This window comes from Colletotrichum higginsianum, chromosome 5 (assembly GCF_001672515.1).
Source record: "Colletotrichum higginsianum IMI 349063 chromosome 5, whole genome shotgun sequence".
Taxonomy (NCBI): domain Eukaryota; kingdom Fungi; phylum Ascomycota; class Sordariomycetes; order Glomerellales; family Glomerellaceae; genus Colletotrichum; species Colletotrichum higginsianum.
In genome coordinates, this window is record NC_030958.1 from 2,736,940 (window position 1) to 2,759,128 (window position 22,189).

At 54.2% G+C, this 22,189-nt stretch overlaps 6 protein-coding genes across 6 annotated transcripts; 3 read left to right on the plus strand and 3 right to left on the minus strand.

Annotated features, from left to right (window-relative positions):
• Positions 1-891: 891 nt before the first annotated feature.
• Positions 892-3,257, minus strand: CH63R_07705 (Fungal specific transcription factor; the record flags this gene model as incomplete). The annotated part of the gene is made up of 3 exons (XM_018302680.1): positions 892-2,974; positions 3,027-3,150; positions 3,209-3,257. The coding sequence occupies 3 exons, from the start codon at positions 3,255-3,257 to the stop codon at positions 892-894; spliced, it is 2,256 nt and encodes a 751-aa protein (XP_018157458.1).
• Positions 3,258-7,797: 4,540 nt separating this feature from the next.
• On the minus strand, positions 7,798-8,025 carry CH63R_07706 (uncharacterized protein; the record flags this gene model as incomplete). The annotated part of the gene is made up of 1 exon (XM_018302681.1): positions 7,798-8,025. The coding sequence occupies one exon, from the start codon at positions 8,023-8,025 to the stop codon at positions 7,798-7,800; it is 228 nt and encodes a 75-aa protein (XP_018157459.1).
• Positions 8,026-10,967: 2,942 nt separating this feature from the next.
• Positions 10,968-12,798, minus strand: CH63R_07707 (ThiF family protein; the record flags this gene model as incomplete). Its single annotated transcript, XM_018302682.1, has 4 exons — positions 10,968-11,687; positions 11,749-12,321; positions 12,378-12,547; positions 12,606-12,798. 4 exons carry the CDS (start codon positions 12,796-12,798, stop codon positions 10,968-10,970), a joined length of 1,656 nt encoding a protein of 551 aa, XP_018157460.1.
• Positions 12,799-14,907: 2,109 nt separating this feature from the next.
• On the plus strand, positions 14,908-16,837 carry CH63R_07708 (Major facilitator superfamily transporter; the record flags this gene model as incomplete). The annotated part of the gene is made up of 5 exons (XM_018302683.1): positions 14,908-15,017; positions 15,101-15,396; positions 15,447-15,615; positions 15,691-16,397; positions 16,443-16,837. The coding sequence occupies 5 exons, from the start codon at positions 14,908-14,910 to the stop codon at positions 16,835-16,837; spliced, it is 1,677 nt and encodes a 558-aa protein (XP_018157461.1).
• An 870-nt stretch (positions 16,838-17,707) lies between these two features.
• Positions 17,708-18,933, plus strand: CH63R_07709 (Short-chain dehydrogenase; the record flags this gene model as incomplete). The annotated part of the gene is made up of 6 exons (XM_018302684.1): positions 17,708-18,120; positions 18,178-18,350; positions 18,415-18,551; positions 18,617-18,672; positions 18,732-18,840; positions 18,889-18,933. 6 exons carry the CDS (start codon positions 17,708-17,710, stop codon positions 18,931-18,933), a joined length of 933 nt encoding a protein of 310 aa, XP_018157462.1.
• A 1,185-nt stretch (positions 18,934-20,118) lies between these two features.
• CH63R_07710 (Ring finger protein) lies at positions 20,119-22,167 on the plus strand (the record flags this gene model as incomplete). Its single annotated transcript, XM_018302685.1, has 1 exon — positions 20,119-22,167. One exon carries the CDS (start codon positions 20,119-20,121, stop codon positions 22,165-22,167), a length of 2,049 nt encoding a protein of 682 aa, XP_018157463.1.
• Positions 22,168-22,189: the final 22 nt, after the last annotated feature.

The window sequence follows — 22,189 nt, forward strand, 5'->3', positions numbered from 1 at the left end:
GATCCTTCAACCTGCAAACGTGGCAAAGGCTGATCTGCCGAGTGCGAGCGCCTGCCTCTGGATCAAGAATGATTGTGTGACCTGACGCAAGGCACGAAGCCCTGCCCAGGCTTGAATGCTAAACTTTTTTAGCGGTGCCATTTGAGACTACCACGCACTTTTCGTCGGCCGGCTCGTCCCTGATGCCGATATTCCTCTGCGACCACACTTGGACAGGACACCATATGGATTGGTCTTCCGCTGCGAGAGCGACTGGTGGCATGGCATTCCACAGCCTCGCTATATGTAAGACCCTGCACACCACTTGCGAGCTGGAGCCAGTCTCCCAGACCGTCTGTTCGCCTCGTTCGCCACAGGAGCGTCATGGTTGGCTTCGTGTAAGACTCTAAAAGATGCCTAGTCCGACCTACACCCCATTTTACTCTATCCTACCTTGTTGGTATCCAGAAACCCTCCAGCAAGGAAATGAAGGGTTGCGGTATCCGTCCACGTGGAGGGTCTGAGCCAATCCCAGCCCCGTCATCACTGTAGGTTTTCTACTTGGGTCTGCAGCGAATGATATGCATATCGTGATCGTCATTTAGGGTATTCATCACAGTCTGCCGCCGTCATAACCGTTTTCCCATGCTCATGGCACCGTTTCCCTCCTGGGACCCGTCAACGTGACCGACCGCCTCCAGAAACGCCAAGCCTTGCTCATCCACCCCTGTGTCCGTCCAAGCCATGTCAATCAGCGTGAGGAAAGTAGCTCCAGCTAGTTACCGCCACCAAGCTCACTGCCTCCAACGGGATCAAAGTATGTAAGAGAAGGGGAGATATATACCAGGGGAAAAGAAAGAAAGAAAGAAAGGAGTAAACGGATCAGAGAGAATGTACCGTCAGACTGCCACACTAGTGGACAAAAAAGCCACCTTCAATGGCCGTGGCCTGACTGCCCATCATGCCGTAGTCCATGTGCAGCATTTGCTCGTTAACGTCGTAAGGGGAAAAGTCCACCGTCTGGTCTGGGCTCTGACCCCAATACATGCCGTCCAGATCCCAGAGGCCATGCTGATCGATCATTCCCATCATGCCCATCCCTTCCGGCTCCAGGCCAATGGGTGACATGTGCAGCTCTGCCTCAGCCAACAACAGGCCTTGATCGCTGCTCATCCCCTGCAGAGGGCTCTCTGACCGCATGGACGGCTGTCGAGATGCCTCATACATTCTCCACACAACCTCTCGGCTACGCTTTGCGGCCAATGACCAGTCTTCCATAGCCTCTAGTAGATCAAGAATCGTCTCAATCTGCTGGTGCCAGTCGGGAACACGTGGACTGTTCCACTCCCAAAAGATGCTCACAAGCGGGATCATGGCAGCCTGGTAGAGGAACCACACAGCGTTCCATCCAGACATTTGGTTTCGAGTCCATTCCCGCGCAACATCCTCGATGGTCTGTTTGGCTAGCTCACGGCATGTCTCGATGGCTGTGATATCTTGCTCGGCCAACTGGGGCAGTGCGCTGTTACTGGCCAGGCTAAGGAGAACGGGCCGGTGGAGAAGCATTCGCAGGTTCTGGTATCGCCACTTCATGATGCACCTTGCGATGTACAGAGGCTCGGCGCAAGGGTCTGTCGTCCTCAACAGCCAGGGGAGGCTGGTGTACCAATTGACCAGCTGACCGTCGAGATTGCAACGGTCATCTGCACGAAGGAGGGGCGAGATTGCCAGCAAATCCTGGATCTGCGTGGCAATCTTGCAGAACTTGATGTTCTCAATGAGTGGCAAGATCCCCGCATGCTGAGCAGAGTCCCGGGCCTGGTTGACACCAAACTCGGGGGGCCTGATGTTGATCGCAGGGCCCCATCGGCCAAAGGACGGTCGTCCCATCGTTGTCGTTGCCCATGTGTCGAGGCAGAACAGACTCCACCAAGTGCGGCGCCGGGTCTCAGCGGCAACCATGTCACTCGAACCCTGAGCCAGGCTCTCCCGGTGAAGGCCAAGAGCGCTAGCCATCCGGATGGCCGCCCCGAGAACGGCATTGGCCATGTTCGGTCTGTTGATGTAGTGGAGGTAGTAGCCTCCAATGAGAGCCAAAGCCTGCACCATCTCGATGTGACTGCTGCCAAAAGCATCAATTGGCAGGTGTTCCATCGCCCTGTTGTAGTAGTTGATGTGGTTGTAGTCATCCGACTTCATGGCCACAACGCTGCCCATGGCGAAGACCATGTTTAGAAGAGCCAGCCAGGGAGGGTCACATCGTTGACCCTCCAGATAATCGGCACGAAAGGCGGCCTCATCGAGCATGGGGACGAAGACATGAATTCGTTTGAAATAGGCGTCAATAAGCGTCTGGCCCTTCCATGACCAAGGAATGCGTTGTATATCCTTGGGCGCTGCGCTCTTTTGGCGCGAGCTTGGGAAGCTGTGTGTAACTTCGGCGGTGTGGAGCGGCGTAGTGAGCGAGTGTCGGAGCGAAGGCTGCACCTTCATCAGGCACATTAGCGCTGCCTTGATTGAAGAAGCGCCAAGGTAGGACGACTGTCGGTCCACGGATAGCGAGAGCGCGTTCACATCGTCGGCCTCGATAGGAATGGGATCGCGGCCGCGACGCTCTTCGTCCCATTCAGTATCCCGGCCGGGCATCAGCTCAAGCGCGGAGAAACCTCGTTCAGAGCCGGAACACACAGGGGATTCCAGTTCCTGAGAGAGAGGTGAGGTGTTGAGAGGCGGCGATGGAAGCGCCGTCGGCGTGTCGAGCACGGGACGTTCAAGCAAGCCAAGGAGGTCCTGGCGAGAGAGCGGGAGCAGCGAGTGAATGTCTTGGTTTGGAAAGAGGCGCTTCAAGATGGACCGACATTCCTCAAGCGACTGGGATAATGCCTCAAGCGTCTTCCTCGAAGGAATGACCCGCTGTCTGTGCTTGTCGTAGAAGCAGCGCTTGGGAGCGCGGCTTGAGAGACACTGGCCGCACGGCTGTTGGCCATCACAGCGGCTGATGACTGTTAGCGAAAGGGAAGTTTCAGAAAAGGTTGCACGACACTTACATCTTTCTTCTCTTGCACTCAGCGCACGCATGAGGAGTTGTAATTCTCTTGGAACTGCTCGAGCTTGTGGACTTTCCGCTTTCCTGAGAATCGGTTATTGGCTTTCGCGGCGTTACCCCCTGGACTAGACGGTTGTGAGCCAGAGAAAATACCAGCGTGCCAAAAGCTAGCAGACTACTCACAGGTATGGAACATTCCACCCTGGGCGGAAACTGGAACCAACGGTGCCATGTTCACCACCGATGAGGAGGTCGTCTGTCACTAACTGGACCGGCCACGGATTTGGGGTCGCGAAGGCCTAGAGGCAGCGGCGATGAATTACAGAAGCCAAGGGCAACTCTGTTGTTGGAGGCCTTTGGGTGATGGAAAGGTTGTGGCTCTATCCTTGTTGAGAACTCGAAATGAACTTGTCGACGGCGTTGATGTTGACACGGGGGGCACGCATATATATATACATATAGGTACATATATGTGTATCCGCATGGGGGAGAGATGAGTAAACCGAAGTGCTACTTTGTTTGACGAGGAGGCCGGTAGCTATCCGCAGGAGAACCGACGCGGCAACATTGGGTGTGGGGAAGATTGCCAGGGTCTATATGTGAGATGGTGCAAAGAGAGAAAAAAAGGCGATGGAACATCAATACCGTGTCGGCTACCTTGGGGCAAAGTATTAGACAGGGGGTGGATGGACGGATCACTCTGGCGTAGGGTTGGCCTGCCGGGACCAGACCAGACCAGGCCAGACCAGAACAGGCGACGAGGTGATGGGATCCGAATGAAGGGAACGGTTTCTCCAGGTTTGACGAGCGCAAGGAATCATGCAACACAATTATTCTCGTTGTCGACTTCACAAAGATGTGGCAGGCCAAGGGACCTAGCTAGACAAGCTAGGGTGAGGGGAACAGTGGCGCAGGTCCATCTGGAAAGGGGCGGCGGGCCAGAGAGGTGGCCAAAGTCGAGGCCGAGATCGTGGTGCCAGGAACGGGGTCTTTTCTCCAAAAAGACAACGGGCCCCGCGGGAGGGCGTGTGTGCGGTGTCACGAGGACTTCAGGCACTAAAACCGACAAAAGGAGAGGAGATGTTCAGCGAAAGGCGCTAAACCGAATCGAGACACATGTGCCGTTTCGCAACATGGTGAGTGGTGTACTCGAAAAGTTCTGACTAGTTGGAACTGTGCAAGTCAAGCCAGATAGAGAGAGAGAGAGAGAGAGAGAGGTTTTTGGCGCACTGTGTATCCACGGAGGTGACTTGTGAGCGGGCTGCAAAGTGAATGCTTCGTCCAGGGGCGCAGGAGTCAAGAACCATGGCCAAGAAAGAATTGTGGCCGACAAGACGGGTATCGTGGCATCATGTAGTCTGAGTGGTGAGTGAATGGGGCATGGCAGATGCGGAGGACCGAGGCGCACACCACTTGATTTGAAAACGATGTTTGATTGGGGCAGGGAATCTGGAGAACGTGGAGGAGGAGGAACGTGAGGAGAAGGGCAACGTGAGAAGAGAAGGGACGAAAAGGCTGTACGTCCGGAGGTAGCAGATGGGATGAATTGGGGGAATGCATGTTTGCTAGGCACAGCTCGGGTGCTACGACACACTTCTTCACCCACCTCTCGAGGTGTGGACGAAAAGCATGGCGCGAGGACGGTAGGCTTCCAAGTTACATGGCGGAAAGTGGAGAAGAAAGAGCAAAGCTAGACTCGGAAGGGCAACCAGCATTTCCTTGGTCCCGTTTTTCCTCGGGAGGATGATGGTGCCGCCCGTGAGAGGGAGGGGGCGTAAGAAGAGGGATGAGGTATCGTTCTGGACGGCCCGGTAAGTAAATTGCTAAATTAATTAACAGGTGAGGCAGGGCGGGGTTGTGAGGGGAAGCTTGAAAAAGAGGGAGGGAATTTGGTGGGAAAAATGTAGTCGAAAATAATAAAACGAGAATCATGATGAACGACTGAAGGAAAAGACTATACTAGACAGGAAAGGGAGGGAGGGAGGGTGGTCCGGGGGTGGGGAAACTGATGAGTGGGGTATCTGTCCATGTTGGCAAAACCAATCAGGAAAGACTTGGTTCAAGTGTGAGATACACACCCGGGTGAATGATGGAAGCATGCACCAGATGTGATCAATTTACCCTCGGGGGAGCTTTGGATGGGATGGGTTTCGGGAGACCAAAAGGAGGCAGCGCACACTCCGCTATCACACAAATCGCATCGTGCATCCGAACGGTTACCAGGGTTCTCATTTGCTAGCTGCTGGCTGTCGATGTATCCGCAGCAGATATCCACTTGACACACGAAGCGGGTGAGGTAAGTTGAAGTGCCCAGTGACATCCGTCAGCCATTGACTGGTGGGGAAATCTCAATTGGGCGGGGCCGGCTCCCTTGCCAGCTTCAGTTTAAAGGTAAATAAGCATCGGCACGTATTCGTGCGGCACCCATCTGACGCACAGATCCTACCTATTCTCCAACCCGCTTGCTGCTTGCTGTGTCTCGTCTCGAAGAAGAATTTACTCAAGCCCAACCAAATACGTATACAAACCACGTACGGATACGGACGGCTACGGCGGTTCGTACTCGCAGTCCTCGTGGCTCGTTCGTTCTTTACTTCATTTCACAAGAAAACTGCCAAAAACCCGAGTCCCGTGTAGACCAATTCAAATGGCAGTCAGTCCCAATCTTGTTCGCCGGCATCGAACGCGCGATTGGCGAACCCGGACTGCAACCTCCTTCCCCTTTCCACTTTCTTTTTCTGGTCTTTTTAAGATGGCTTCCCCGGCCATTCATATTCTCCACTCACTCACCCTTCTTCCCTCCCGTCCCTCTTACCATCCTGTGTGCGGCTATGCCGGACATGTGAGAGAGGGGCACTCAAGAAATGCGCGTCAACTGCGCTTCACACTCAGCGTGTGTGTAAGCGTGTACCTATTCTCTCGCATCCTTCCCGTTATTGTTTTGCTTGCTTCTTCGAACCACCCCTCAACATGCTGCCACGCACTTCCTCCCACCTCCCACCCCCTGTCCACGGATCGCCTTTCCCTCCCCTCGCTCTGGGAGGGGGAGAATAAGCAGGGCCGCACCGCCGATCCAGGGGACAACCGCCACCCCCTTCTCCTTCCCCTGCTTCTTTAAACAGTCTCCACATACATACTGTTGAAGAAACGGCCCTCAAAGTCGTGACGAGACAGTATCCCGTTGCCATCTGACTCGTTTCCATCTAAAACAACCACGCGTTGTCAGGTCTTTGGCCATGCAGCACTCCGGACATCCAGCCCATGGACCACATCGCTTCGACGCTTCGCATCGTGCCTTACGTCTCGGGTTCTCCTAGCCGAAGCGGGTTTCTGCAGTCCCCTCTCTATAACCGGTACACGTACCCTGCACTGAGTGAAGGACCTTCTCGAGGCAAGTGGGTGGGCTCCAGCCCAGAGGCCATGAAGGTCACTCATTTCACCTCTTGGTGCCATCGCTGAATGTACATCTCATCACCCGTAAACAAATAACGGGCAGTCAACAATACGGTGGTTCAATGAAAGGTGCAATACACATGGAGGAGGTGCCTCTCTCAGGAAGCCGGAGTATCTCAACCCCAGCCAACATGCCTTCCTTCCTTGCTGTTCGGCTCCAGTCCCGACAACCTTCGGCTGTTTCGAATCATGTCCCGTCGGTCAGTGCCGTCCATCGTGGGTCTCCTTTCCGGTTCTCAACCAGCATGAGAAAACGACACGGCACCTGGCCAGACCGAAGAGGCGGCTCAGGTACACATCCATGTCAGGCCAGCATGCGCTTCTCTCTATTAGACTCTGCCGCCCGCCCCATATGACTCCATCTTCACTCCCACCCCAGTTTCTCTCTCCCCACACACCATTCCGTTGTAAATCTGGTTCCTCCAACCATGTTCTTACATTCTCAACTCGTCCTCGCCTGGTTTGGTTCCCAATCCCCGGCCTTCCTTGATTGTCACCAGGCCAGGTTCAAGGCCCGACAGAGGGGACATGAACGGCCGACGGCAGGATAGTACCTGACGAGTTTACACTGCACGCATAGCATACCGGGTGGCCGACGTCTCGCTCATCACGCGGCGGCTTGCTTGGTCGCACATGTGTGGCTGGCACCACTCCCCGACGAACCGTTCCCATACCCCGGCTTCTCGTCTGCCGCCCGCTATCCGCCAACGGACGAGATTTGCCTGAAGTAAAGGATATTGTATCCATCATTTGACATCCCTGCCAATGCGGGCATTAAGCAGCTCGTCTCTTGTGGGGTTGAACATCCAGCAGACGGACGGCCTACACGATGACCTGCTGTGTGTACAACTCGCCTTCGCGGTCATCTTGCTGACCACACTCGTGTACTTACACCTGGCTATGCTCACGCACCGGGTCGGACACTGGCTAATGCGCTTGTCATGTGTTCTTCCGTGTTCTTCCGCAACGACCTGTACACTCACTCTGTGGTCGACCTCATGCAATGCACCTGCACTTCTTGGGCACTCGCTACCCCACAACGTCGCCCCTTTCGGTCGATCAGAGAAGGAACCAGAGTAATTCTTAGGTCACACTGACTGTGGCAGACTCGATCCGGCCAGCCGACACTAGCATGCACTTAGACGCCCGCCTCTGACCTGGCTGGGCCCTGTCTTCCTTCCGCAGAGGCTGCCGAGGAAAGAACATTTCTTCGCTCTCGAGCCACCTAGCCACGTAGGTACCAAGGGCAACGAGCTTCCCGTCAACCTGTCAGGGAGGAGGGCACGATACCCGTGGATGTCTGTCGCTAATCTATCTGGTCACAGAATATGCCGGCTCTTGGTGTAGACAATGGTGCGACTAGACGTGTTGCTTCTTACGCCGCCAAAAACAAGGCTGTGCTTCGGTGACTCCGCAGCCATGAGGCGCTTGCCCTGGTGAGCCACGACATGCATGGTTCCCCAGAAGCCACTTTTGGCCATGTTGGTCATCAGGGAGAAGGCGCTTTTCACGTAGTCGTCCGACCAGGCATTCTTGCAGTAGCCCATCTATGGCTCCCGCAAAAGCTGATCTTCAGGACAGTCAGGTGTATGGTTCCCCGGATTCAGGATTGCGCAACATTGAAGGCTGTCAGACCCGGCGAACCGTCCCTGCTCCCTCGCCTGCCGTCCAGCCGCATCCCAACCTGCGGGGATGCGAGAGTCACGGGTTGAGGAGGCAGGGATGCGTGTGTTTGCATGAAGCATGGGTGGTGGGATGCTTTCCTGTATCGACCTATATCCAATGTCGAGTTGATGAGTCTGTCCAACTTTGTCGAAAATCTGCCAAACTTGTACTGCTGGAATTTGGGGCGTTGTCCCGTTCTGCGAGGACAGCCTTTAGCTTTCGATGAATTGCAAGCCACGATGTTGACGAGAAGCTCTTCCAAGAGACTTACAGCAAGAACTGCGGGAATATACTGTGTAGCCAGCGCCTTGGCAAGAATGAGAGAGAGAGCAAAAGTCGTACGTACGTCGTACGTGTCGTCTAATCTGGCTTTCTGACAGGGCCAGCCGGCCTGCAGCCCCTCCAAGTAAAGCAACTCGGTCCGCCACCTCCTCCATCGACACGTGCTTATCTTACTTGACGCATCTCGCTCGGCTGCGCGACGGCTACGCCCGGCAACGAGCCATCGTTCATTTGCACGTCCCCCTTTGGTTCACGGGCAGCGAGCCCGCCTGCGAACATTCAACCCGCTTCGTGAGCACGGATACGTGTCGTATTGTGCCCATCGTCCTATTGCGGCAAGTCAAGACGCCTATGTTTATGCGTCAGTTGTGGATAGAACCGCACTGCGATCCGTCTCTCCATGGAGATAGGTTCGCGCGGGCGGGCATGGTTTGTCTGTTGTGTGTTTCGCTTCCGTCGTTTTAAGGTCTATCTTTTTCTTCCAAGTCATCGTGTTCTACAGATGCTTTCCCAAAAAGTCTGGAGTATCAACCAGTATTGCCATTGGTTGATTCTCATCTCGAATATTGGATACTTCCAGATATATGGATCAACCTGACCCAGTCTCTCTGACGAATAACCATATTTATTTGACAATCAAGTCGAGTCTTTCGAATCCCCCATCGCACGCAGGCTGCTCCGGACCTCCGGATAACCGCCTCTCACACACCTTTGCGCGATGTCGTCAAAAATGATCCCTTTTCGTCCCGGGCGATTACGCCTGCCGCTCAATGTGGAACAAATCTGCACAGGCGAGAATATCCACCTGTGTCAAGGTGTCCAGCCCACTTACACAGTTACTCGAGCATACCCCCCCTCCCCCCCCTTTCCACCGCCTATCACTCGTTGGGCCGCCACGATCACTCTAATCACTCGTACTCTGAGTGGAGATGCGGATTAGACAGAGGGTTGTGAATAGAGTGTGTGCCTGCTGACGTTGGCCAGACTAACTCACCCGCACACACACACACACACACACACATGCGCGCGCCATGTTCGCCCACCTGTTCCTGTCAGTGGCTCATGTACTGACGAATGCGGTCCATGACGGGAAAATAGGACAGACCCGCAGGTGTCAGCTCGCGGGTTTTCTCTTTGTTTCTTTCTGTTTTCCTCTCCGAAACTCCCATCATCCCAGAGTGCATCCTTCGGAAAGCTAGCCGAAGCTCGCTGCTGCCGCCGCTCTTCTCACAATCGTGACAACCGAATCAAAGGATGGGCTATCACCCGCATCTCTTCGGCAGCAGTTAGCCCAGTGCATCATCTATTGCCACCAGACTCACGTCTCATCTGAGGCGCCGAGACTTTCCTTCCTCGTCATTCCTTTCTTTCCGACCGGGATCCTGGAGCCACTTCGTCAATTCGGGGTTCGTCTTTGGTCCATCACATCGCGCCCTCCCAGTATCCCTGCACCCCCTGGCATTCTTTGCCGTGCTCGTGATACGAGAGGATTTCCCCTTCAGGAAGGGTTACCAGAGCCCAAGTCAGTCGACGGACCCCAAGAACTGTGTAGGCGCGGCCCGTCATCTGTGCCGCTTCTCAGGCAGTCCGAATCGTCTTCCGACACTCCACAACTACCTCAATCGGAGAACAAGCCGTATAGATCTGGGGGCGGCTGGGAACAACACTTACTCCTCTGCTGCGGGTCAGTCCCGGCTTGGAGGCCCGTCAATTTCCAAGCCACCTTGCGTTGGTACCGACTGAGGTTGTTGGGGCCTTACACCAACCTCGCGATACGTGTAATGGCTTCGCCACGACATGTTGATGAAGGCGCTTGACTCACTGACAAGCTTCATTTAACAAGAGACATATAGGCATGTTGATCACTTGAGATTTGTAGTTGTTAGCCACATGGGGCCGTTGGCTCTTCGTTATGCTTCCTCTTGTGAAACCAATATGAGCGCCGAGGTAGAGCTCTGGGTAGTGGCGCTCGCAAACATCTTATTCACCGTTCCATTCGTTTGCTTTCGTTGACCTCGCCATCTCTTTGCGCCGAGAGACTCCGCAATGTCCGGGCCATTGGAACTTCACCCTGAACCTCTGGAAGGGACTGCGGTCCGATGTGATCTCCGCCCAAACACCACACATCCAGACACCACATATCCGTCGCCAGGGTCTAATGAGGTAGCATCGGAAGGTAACATCCACCAGCCCTGCGAAATACTCAACAGCGCGCTAGAGATGTTACGCCCCCCCCTTTCGACATATCGACTCCGGAACCTTCAGCTGTCGCACTCTAGGCGCTACCATGTTGACTTCCTCCAAGACGGTCGCACTCATCCCCTCCAGGTCCCGTGAGTTCCGTGCCGGATAGCAGTGCCGAACATCTTCTAGTATACGTCGCGGACCATAATCTTCCAGCTAGACTACTACGCCTCAATCAGGCCAGCAACCCTAGCCGACAAGGCTCCCCCCCCCTGGACGTCATGGAGCAGGGTCTATTGTTGCACGATTTGACGAGCCAGGGGTATTGAGAGCGCCGGGCTGGAAGGCGCTTCCGGCTCTATAGATGAAGAATCTGGCACCGGCTTGCGATGCCGTCGAATACGCACGTGCTCTCAATGGGTACGTATTGGTTTGTGATGATTTTGATCGTCTCCTGGGCCACCATGCCACCTGTCACGGCGGAAACGTTGTGTAGCTCTCCGCCACCAGCTCGGGATACCTCTTGCGCAGCTTGCGTGAGCCGCTCGTTATCGGCTGTGCCCGGGACCAGCGACTCAATCTTGGCCAGAATATCGTCCGGTGATGCCGTGCCTGTGTGTGACGTGGAGCGGAGGGCAAGATACACGGGGAGAAGTGACAACGGCAGCACACCCTCTTTAGCCATTTCGTCGTTGGCAAATTCTTGTTCTAAGAAATGATGAGCATCGACACCTCCATCTTCGACGATCTTCACGGAAGGGTGCTTACCTGCTACGGTACGCAGTTGTTCGGTTCCGCCGCTTGCGGGCACAACTAGCTTGACGAAGGCCGCATTCTTGCAGAACAGTTCGACTTCGGCTGGGTCGACGCCCTCGCCACCGGGTTTCTGGCGGACTGAGGCTAGGACTTCGGCTGCGTCCTTGCGAGCCTTGGCCTTGTAAATGTTCTGGAGCTCGATGTACACGCTAGACTGCGCCTTCATATCCGGGAGGCCGCCCGGCACAGGCAAACATTGATGTCTTTCGTAGAAGTCTCTGACTGCGTCTGCAATGACCCAGAAGGTCGATTTTGCCACGCTCTGTGAAATTGACAACTCAGCTTCCTCTTGCGAGTCACATGGTGAACGAGATTTGACTTACGTCGTTGGCGTGCGTATACTCAAAGATTTGCTTGACAGCAGATGGGAGAAGCGGGGGCAGGATGGTCTTCAAGACTGCGGCCACGGCCTCTTCGAAGTTCTCTTCGCCACCTTCTGGGTTGTCGGTTCGGGTGGCGTCGGCCACCATTTTTCGAAACTCAACTTTCTCCTTGTAGTTGCTCGGTGCGGCGCCATTGTGGGACGCTTTCCAGACCTTGAGGTAGTGCAAAAGAATGACCACAAAGGGTAAGTGTCCGTGGTCGTGGTTATTGAGGTTTTCAATGTCTCTGGTCATTCCTTCAGCAAACGCTTCCAGCTCTTCCCATGGGTCCAAAAGCCGCAAGTCTGTGGTCGAGGTTGCATCTGGATGGGTATCGACGATGGGGTAAACGCTAGGAAGCCGAATGCTGAAGTAAGAATAGAAACCAGCCGAATGAATGGCAACCAAGGGCGTCTTTTGTTCTCGGCTATAAGACTCAAGTGTCTTGAGGTCTTCGGGCTCCATGGGTAGTGTGTATAGAATAACAGTAAAAGGGCTTGGGCTGTCCAGAAGACGGTGGAGGTCCCAGGCTTCCTATTTCAACGTTAGCCATTGCCAATGTGACATATACAGGAACCATTAGCTCGTACCTGATTTCGAGGATACCAGTCACCTTGAACCTCAGGGTTGAGTTCCAGAAGTAATTCAGTGCAGCTCTGGGCTCTGGACTTGCCGAAATGAGACTCGTCCAGGAAGAAGTTGACACCGAGGTCTGCCTCGCTCACGGTGGAATTGTCGGCAATTGTAAACTTCCCAATACCTAGATATAATTAGTGGTCTGATCAGGGCAAGGGCGGGATGGTTTGCGGGTTGCTCACCAGGGAGAACAAGGTTCTTGAGGGTCTCAACGCCGACAGTTCCTGAGCCCGAGTTCACGAGCAAAATGCTGGCAGACTCCAGAGCAGCTTGGCCACTTGCAGCCCACAGTCTAAGCTGGCGGTCATACTTCTTCTCCTTTTCAGAAGGGATGGAGAGGGCCGGAGGGGCCTGGCTGATAATGATGTCTGTCATAGTGGGCAGATGTCGTCGTGAGGCTGCACTGCAGTAGAAGCGGGGGTTGATTGACTTCGAAGTTCAAGCTTCACCTGGGGGCAGCTCGCACTCTGATCGAAGCACTGGATGCCCTGTACCCCTCGTGCGAAATTCGAAAGATATTCCGTACTTTTCCACACTAACGGTAATGACAAGATGCTGACACTGTCGTGGGCAGGGTGATGTCGTCGAAGCAAGACTGAGGGTATCAGTGTGTTTGCTGCTCGCCAGAGCGTCGCAAGTGCAGGGATCATTCGCACGGTGCGCTTTCTGGTAGAGGCACGAATGAGGTAAGCAGGCAAGATTCCCTGCCCCTCCTTGGCTGCCTAAGGTAAAATCGCTAGGTATCAAGTTAAGGTATCCTTACCTTCCACAGGCGCTTTCAACCTAGGTAGGTACCTACCTAGGATGCAGTGGTGGAGTAACCATTCCGCTTTCTTTCTCACCTCACTTCAGACATTCTGAAATCCATTGGCATTCGACTCAACGCTAGGCAACCCCCAACGGACCTACCTTCATCTCTTTCCTCGTCCGACGGCTCGATTCTCATACTACCCATTATTGTGGTATGTGCTCAAATCCAAACGCACAAGAACAAACGTGACCGACGAATAAGCAACACGGCCTGCGGGACTGCGACATTTTCATGTTTTTCTTTTGACAGCCTTGGATGCTGCAACCAAACACTCCATGGGAGCTCAGAATGTCCTCTCATGGACTTGCTTTTTCAATGCATCTTTCTTGCTTCACAGCCAGAAACCTCTTCTCACTTGAGAACTAACTGCTGCCTTGTTGAAACTGCCACGGCATCCAGCCAAAGTAACCAGAAAGAATGGCATCGCAAGATGGGCTGGTCCCACACTTAGTTAGTATCGGCAGCTGTTGTCCTTTTTGACCGAGATGTCGGTTGCAATACTTTTGTATGGGAAGGACCTGCCCAAACATTCTTGGCTGACGTGGTCGCCTCTTTCGTCCATTTCCGCTAGAGGCTAGGGTGTCTGCACACATGGCAGCTTGGCTTCGGTGTTGCGAAGTCACATTGGTAGGACTACTGGCTGTTGCGTGTCGGCATCGGCATCGGCATTGGAGATGGCGTTGGTCGAACCACGGTTCTGGAATCACTCCAAATCCAAAGTGACGGTACAGACGGTGCCGAAGACCTGGGGCGTTGCCGATGAGCTGCTCTTGGCCAGGTTGAGGTTGGACCAACGTTACGCCCATGCCCTAACGGCCTTGGTGTGTCGGGCCGGGCTCAAACACGTGCCTCGTCAAATAAACGATTCTCGCCGGTACTAAAGCCAACCACCAACCCGACCGTCAGGGCTATTATTCTCCCGCCGAGCGAGGAGGCGGTGAAATCGGCCCTAGAATGTCTTCTCCCTTCTTCGGTGGCCTTGCTAGCAATGGTAGGTCTCACTCACTACCTTGTTGTTTGACCGTCCGCGGTTGGTGTGGCGTGCCGGCTCCACGCCGCATTCGCGAACGGGGATCCGCTTACGGCCGGCAGCATCGGGGCAGGGACAAACAAAATGAGTGTTCGGAGCTAGTGAGAGCGATTGCGCTGAACGCCGAACGCTCTTCCCCCTATCAATTCGTCACGCCGAACGCCGACTAGGTTGTTGCGTTTGAACATGGCACCTGTTCTTTTTGGTCACGGCCTTTCGTGGCGTCGCTGACTATCCCGTACTTCGCACTCTCTTCCCACAACCACCCTCTCTGGTCAGATGTGTTTTCGGAGCTTGTTGTAGCATCCTTCACTATGAGTTGCACCGGTACCTCGTCTACCAATGCCATATCTGTGATTCACAGGCCGTTGTGATCATCCTCCTCACCTTTTTCCCTCTCGTCATTGTCTTCGTCATTGGCCCGACTCTGAAAGACTTCGGGGCCAGAAAGGGACGTACTGTTAGGAAACACGACATCCATATCTAGGGGGGCCATTCCCCAGCACCGCTAGACATACAGTACTGGATTTCGAGCCTTCTCCCACGTCGGAAAGATCACCAAGAAAGTTCTTCGACGCTTGTTTTTGGTTCGACTACTACTCCTGGGTACAGCGAGTCTTTCAACCACCGAGTTTTTCGAACCATGGGTCAAACCAACGAGGATGTCGAGGCTAGCAAGACTGAGATCCCCTCAGAACACCAGTACAGAGATGCCACACTCCCGACATGGCGGTTTTGGGTTCTCAGTGTTGGGTATGCACTGGCACTCTTTTCTTTCTCCTTTTCTCTGTTGCCACCCGATATTACTAGACTTTTCATGCTTACCTGCTGCACAGGCTCTGCCTTGGATTGTTCCTTTCAATGTTGGACGCTTCCATTGTAGCAACGAGCCTGTACACAATCGGTGCAGAGTTTGAGTCGGTAGACCTCATCAACTGGGTTGCTCTGGCTTACACCCTTACCTACTTGAGTTGTGCTGTCCTGATTGCGCGAGTATCCGACATTGTGGGCCGACGAAATGCTTTCCTCGCGAGCTTCATCATATTTTTTGCCTTCTCACTAGGCTGCGGCTTCTCCCAGAACCTGGAACAGTTGGTGGCATGCCGCGCCTTGCAAGGGCTGGGAGGATCAGGTGAGTTGTGCATATCTCTAAGAAATCACCATCATCTAAACCACTGCCAGGTCTGTACTCCATCACAATGATAATATTCCCAGAGGTCGCACCGAAGCACTTGCTGCAGTACATTTCCAGCCTTGTGGGCATGGTTATTGCAAGTGCTGGCGTGCTAGGGCCGGTCTTGGGAGGTATTCTTACCCATTATGCCTCCTGGCGTTGGATATTTTGGATAAAGTGAGTGCTTCTCGGTTGTATTCCACACGAGATTACTCAGAGAACCGATCAACGCGGATACTAACATGATCGCAGTGGCCCCATTGGCTTCGTCTCGCTACTTGTTTTTTACTCAACGTGGCCCGATGCCAGGCACCTGCCCACTCTACAACATAGGACGTGGAAGGAGTTAGACTTTGTGGGGTCTATTCTCCTCGTCACCGCCTCGGTACTTGTTGTATTTTCATTCCAGAACGCCGGAACAGACGGCAATAAGTGGTCACAAGCCATATTTGTCGTTCCCGTCACTATTGGCGGGATATGCTTCATTCTGCTGCTGGGCTGGGAGACACTTGTCTTCAAGATTTGGAACAGCCGCATCATGGCCGCCATCCCGATCCGTCTACTACGCAACCGCGTGTACGTTGCCACCATCTTTAACACGATGTTTCTGGGGTTTCCGTATCTTCTTGTCATCTACGCCTTCCCTATCTATTTACAGGTCGTCCACGGTAAGAGCTCGTTACTAGCGGGTATACTTTTGCTCCCGATGCTTGGATCTGTTGCACTGGGCACCACGCTTGGCGGGATTGCCAATAAGACCAAAAATCGGCTTTTCGAGACCACGGCAGTAGCTAGCTGCTTCATGACCCTTGGGTGTGGTTTGATGACAACATTGTCTTCGTCTGCTAATCTGGAACCTAAAGCACTTGGCTTCCTTACGTTCATCGGCTTCGGCTTTGGCTTGTCCGCCACTTCTTCTACCGTGTTGGGAGCAACAGAGTCGGAAATTTCAGACCACGGTGAGCACTTTGAATTCAATGGTATCGGTTCAGCACACTGACAAGGTGAAGCTCCTGCACAGGGAATCATAGCACAGGTCCGGATTCTCGGTGGCAGCTTGGGTATAGCGGCGTCAACGGCCATCCTAGGCACCTTCATACGGAGCGACCTGGCTGGCGTAGTCAGCCCGGAGCAACTGTCATCGTTACACGGAGCGGGGATGAACCTGACGGAGGCGCAAGCCACGTCCGTCCGCCAAGCATATACGGACTCTTTCCGGAAAGACATGCATGTCGGGACGATACTGTCGGGCATAGCGATCCTCTTTAGCCTAGGAGTCTATCGCCGAAACAGAATCACATTCGAGGAGCAACGACAGATGCACATCAATATTGAGGTGGAAAGACGTCGGAGAGTATCAGCGGCGACAACGCTGGTATCTTCTAACGCAACGGATTAAGCTATCAGTCATCGGGCCCGGGGTTTTATGGTCAAAGCATTTGCATGGCGTTTCTGGTGTTCTTAAAGACATGTATGGCTTTGCACACATTGATGCGAAGGAAAGTTTTATATTGTTATGTTGTAATGTTGGATACATCAGATTTTATAGGCCACTGGCCAGGGCGGAGATCGTCGATGACAAATCCAGCGGCTCTGTGTAGCTTCGTGAGAAATACCACACAGGCATCGTTTCGAGCCCTGCTTTCAACTTCCTCCCACTTTGTCTGGAACCCGTGGGTTGAAATAACCGAGTGTCGTCCAAGCAAGTTCACATTCTCTGTAGGTACGAATAGTGTATAACACTGAGAGCCACGTTGTAATGCCTGGGGTGTAGGCAGTTGGTGCGGGGGTAGAATAATCCGCCAATGCTGTCAAGACGGAGTTTGCAATCACCTCATCGGCGTAAAAGCCTCAAGGTGCCTCAAGAACCCCAAAAAGCCCCAGTAAACGCCGATAGACCCATCTCCAGCCCCCTCGGTGTCCCCTCTCAGCTCCTGCTGAGAGGCCGTGAGCTCTTGTGCGAGAGGCATCAGTCAAATGATGCAATCATGCTGTCCCCGCCGGTTATCGGGCGGTGGAAACCCCGCAGTGTGGGGCTCGTCCATTCCGTGCGCCGTCCCGTTCGCTCTGCCCCTCTCGTCTTATCCGTCGCTCTGCAGTCGGAAACGTGTTGAGAGCTATTTGTCTCAAGAGCCATTGGACGGCAATCAGGCAAGCAGTGCGAATCCGACCTTCTCCTGAACTATTCGAACCAAGCATCCCTCGGGTATATATTAGCAACAGTTTCGATCTCGAGCCTAGCGACGGGTCTTTTTTCCTGTTTTCACATATGCCCCGTTGCATTCAGATAACTCGTACTTTCTGCTCTTCAATCTTGTTTCGTCAGCAACTGCCCCGATTATTCCCTCTCTTTCAATACACCTTCAACCACAGAACCATCATGTCTGCCGCCGCAAAGCGCCTCGAGGGCAAAACTGTGCTCATCACCGGTGCCTCGAGCGGGATCGGAAAGAGCACGGCCTTTGAATACGCCCGGACTGCACCCAACAACCTCAAGCTCGTCTTGACCGCCCGTCGCATCGACAGTCTCGAGCAGATTGCCGCCGACATTCAGAAGGAGGTCGGTGACGGTGTCAAGATTCACCCCGTCAAGTTGGATGTCAGCAAGCCCGAGGAGGTTCGCCAGCTCGTGCCCAACCTGCCTGAGGAGTTCCGCGACATTCACATTCTGGTTAACAATGCGTATGTAACGAAGGTCTGTTTATTTGCCTTGGAACAAATGCTGACCGGACATGACAGAGGCCTCGTCAAGGGAGTTGCCAAGGCGCCTGAGATCGCTGAGGAGGACATCAACGTCATGTTCGCTACTAACGTCACCGGTCTCATCAACGTGACTCAGGCCATTCTCCCCATTTTCAAGGCGCGCCCTGATGGCGGTTCAGGCGATATCATCAACATTGGCTCCATTGCGGGTAAGTCGCGCTACCTGCTCTGATATCAAGTACCTGCGCCAATCACTGACGCTTCTGGCCATAGGCCGTGAGCCTTACCCCGGTGGTTCCATCTACTGCGCAACCAAGGCAGCAGTGCGCAGTTTTACCGACAGCTTGAGAAAAGAGCTAATCTCGACACGCATCCGCGTCATTGGCATCGACCCCGGTCAGGTCGAGACTGTAAGTCCGCCCGCCTCGGCCGACGTTCATATCTAGTGCGAGCTGCGGGGACTAACACGGCGCAGGAGTTCTCCGTTGTCCGCTTTTACGGCGACAAATCCAAGGCCGATGCCGTTTACGCGTAAGTGATGATGGGCTGTCACCCCAGTGCGTGAGTTAGTGTGTTGACGATTTTCACAGCGGCTGCGAGCCTTTGACCCCCGAGGACATTGCCGAGGTCATCGTTTTCACGAGCACGCGCAGGGAAAATGTAGTGGTTGCCGACACCCTTATTTTCCCCAGCCACCAGGTGAGTTAACCTCTCAAGGTTCATCCATACAAACGGATTTCCTAACAGCTGAGCATGAAGGGTGCTGCCGGTCTCCTCCATCGCAAGTCTTGAACAGACGTACGTGGTACGCGAGAGTGAGGGTGAGGGTGATACTGAAATAGCCTGGTGGGCGCAGAGGCCCTTGTCGCTAAGGATACAGAACCAGACAACACCCCGTTTGGAAGATAGACCTCCAAACCCATGGGCGTTTCACCTTTCGAGTTCGCAGTCTTCAATTAGTTTGTAGCAAGTTGCGTTCTGCAAGTTTGGCGCTTTAGGATCACCAGAAACTTTGAGTCGGAACTGAATGATGTACGACTCCTCGAGGCTTTTCCGTTCTTCTTCAAGCTCCCGGTTCGTGCTCCGATTTCTAAAGGTAGAGCGCGTGGTGCACCTTTGCGGCCCGGACCAACGCCATTCGTCCTATGCCAGCCAGCTGACGCTTGCGACCCAGGGTTACCAGCGTGAACACAGGAGAGATCATCATTTTTTGGACAGTGCTGCCTCTGAGGCCACTCAAGCCCGAATCGTTTGGCGAGATCAAGAATAATTAGAGTTAAGAACACAAAGCTGACTGAAATCCAGAGATGCCCAAGAGACATGTGACTGATGATGCTACTTCGCGTTCAGGTTGACTGGAATACGAGTGTGAGAAAGCCTGACAACCCGCGAGTGATACTCATCCCCATGATGATATGTTGTCAGTAAACCCAAGCAGGTGCGGGAGTTCAATTCCCCAAGGTCGTTATAATGCTACGAATCAATCGGTTCATTCCCGCCTCGCATGGTCTGCAAACCACACAATATTTAAAAGGCAGTGAGGAAGGGGATGTTCCAACCAGTTGGTGCCGGTTGCCGAGAAGTGCCCCGCCAGTACGCTGACTTTCGGGAGGCGCCCATCAGCACTGTCCACTACCTTACCTAGGTACCTCCATCTCCCACCGGGGGTCACTATACACAGCTGGTGCCATCCTTGACACTTGACGCGGCGAATCTTCCCTCGGACCCAACATCCAGCAAACATCGCCAGCCACCAACTTGATCCGCCACAGACAGTACAACTTCGTGCCGGGCGCGCCTCGTTCCTAAATACCGCCCTGCTCACTACGTCGCATCAGACACAGATTGTACTTTGTCTACATGTCGCGGTAGGCCTCCTGCCAACCGCGCTGCGCCTGCATACCGCATACCACCGACCACCGACTGCCAACGTCGATCTCCGCCATGCCCGGCCAAAAACGGCCATGAACTGACAAGATGGGATTCACAACTTTCCTCGGCTCCTCCACCGACAAAATTCAGTCCAACCGACTCAAACCCTCGTCTTCGTCCACCTCGCTTGACAAATCCGCCGATACCGTACCCCCACAGACACCCGACGCCAGCTCCAGCTCCGGCTCGAACTCCCATCATGGCTACATTTACGACGAATCCCAGCTGTCTGATGTTCCTCCCGACTGCCCCGATCTCCGCGAGCTCAACAACAGCCTCGAGGCGCTCGCCGCCGTCTTTCCCGATGTCCAAATTCAGGTCTTCCGCGAGATGCTGACGAACTTTGAGGAAGAATCACGCTTGGCGGTTGTTGCTGACGCTCTGTTGAAAAATCGTGTTTCTTGGGTCAAAGGTCGTTGGAGAGTGGTAGACGACCAACGCCCCGGAACCTCGGGTGCGAGCGGAGAACGGCTGGAGGAGCACGAGGAGTTTCCGATCCCACGCGTCGAGGCCTTTCGAAGCCCTGAGTACAAGCACGCTGTTCAAGCGCTAGCGTGGCACGAGTTCAAGGGTCTTTCGCGCTCCACCATCAACGCCGTCCTTGCCGAGTCCAACTATTCATATCTCGAAGCACGCAAGATCCTTGTGTCTCTCTCATCAAAGTCTTGGCGCTTCACAATCTCATCTCTATTCCTCCGCCGGAAACCCGTGGCTACAGGCGAAGCCGAGAACCACCCATTGATAGTCTGGAAGTCGACCGGTCAAGGTGCCATCCTGCCGACGCTTAAGGCCACAGGAAACTCAGAGCTTGACATTGAGTTGTACCGTGATCTGGTTCAACCACTGAAAGAGCGGGTCAGGCAGACACAGCAAGACGATGACCGAGGCCTGGCTGTTCTCCTGAACAACGAGCAGGCCGAAGAGGCTGGTGCAATGCATGAATGTGCATGCTGCTTCACCGAATCCACCTTTGAGGAGTTTACAACCTGCAACACTGATGGCCACATGTTGTGTTTCCGCTGTGTCCGGCACTCAATCACAGAGGCTGTTTTTGGCCAGGGCTGGCATCGCAGCATCGACACAGATCATGGCACCCTCAGGTGCCTGGCTGTCGAAGGGAACGGTTGTCCAGGGCACATACCCTCCAGCCATGTACACCGCGCCATGCTGGAGGAGAAGAAGGGCGCCGAGATCCTTCGCAAGCTCGACCAGCGTTTGGCTGAAAACAGCCTTCTGGCATCCAGTCTGCCCCTCATCCGGTGTCCGTTCTGCAACTATGCCGAAGTGGACGACATATATCTCCCTGCCCAGGAAACACAGTTACGCGTCAGACTCGACAGTCTCTTCAGCCTCGTCCTGCTTGCTGTGTGCATCGCCATGATGCCTTTCCTCCTTCCTGTGGTTCTACTAGCGTCTTTTGTTTGCATCCTCGTTAGCACGAAGCAGACACTCGGTGACCGTTTAATTGTCCACTGGCATCTGGCCCTTGGCCGTCACCGCCGACGCCGCCGTGGTCTCAGGTTCACCTGCCAGGATCCCGATTGCAGGAAGAGCTCGTGCCTTTCTTGCACCAAGCCCTGGAAGGACGTTCACGTGTGCAACGAGTCATCTTTGGTTGCGCTGAGAACGCAGGTCGAGCAGGCGATGAGTATGGCCATCAAGCGTGTTTGTCCGCGGTGTCACACGTCGTTCGTCAAGAACTCGGGCTGCAACAAGCTTACGTGTCCCTGTGGCTACAAGATGTGTTACGTCTGCCGCAAGGACATTGGCGGTGCCAATGGAGAGGGCGAGGGGTACAGGCATTTCTGCGACCACTTCAGGCCGGATGGGGACCCGCGGCCGTGCACCGAGTGCACTAGATGCAATCTGTGGGAGAGCGAAGACACGGACTCGGTGCTAAGGCAAGCCAAAGAGGAGGCCGAGGCCAAGTGGCGCGAGACGGAGAAGCGAGAGCTCAACGGGGCCGAAAAGGCCTTCTTGGAGACGGGCTTCGCGAGGAACGGGGTCTCGCCGGTCGAGAATCGTCTCAAGAACGGACAGCTGCCGACGCTGCCAGAGCTCTGCGATTTTGTCGTGGAGACAATATTTGTGTGACGCTCGAGACCGTTTATGTGCA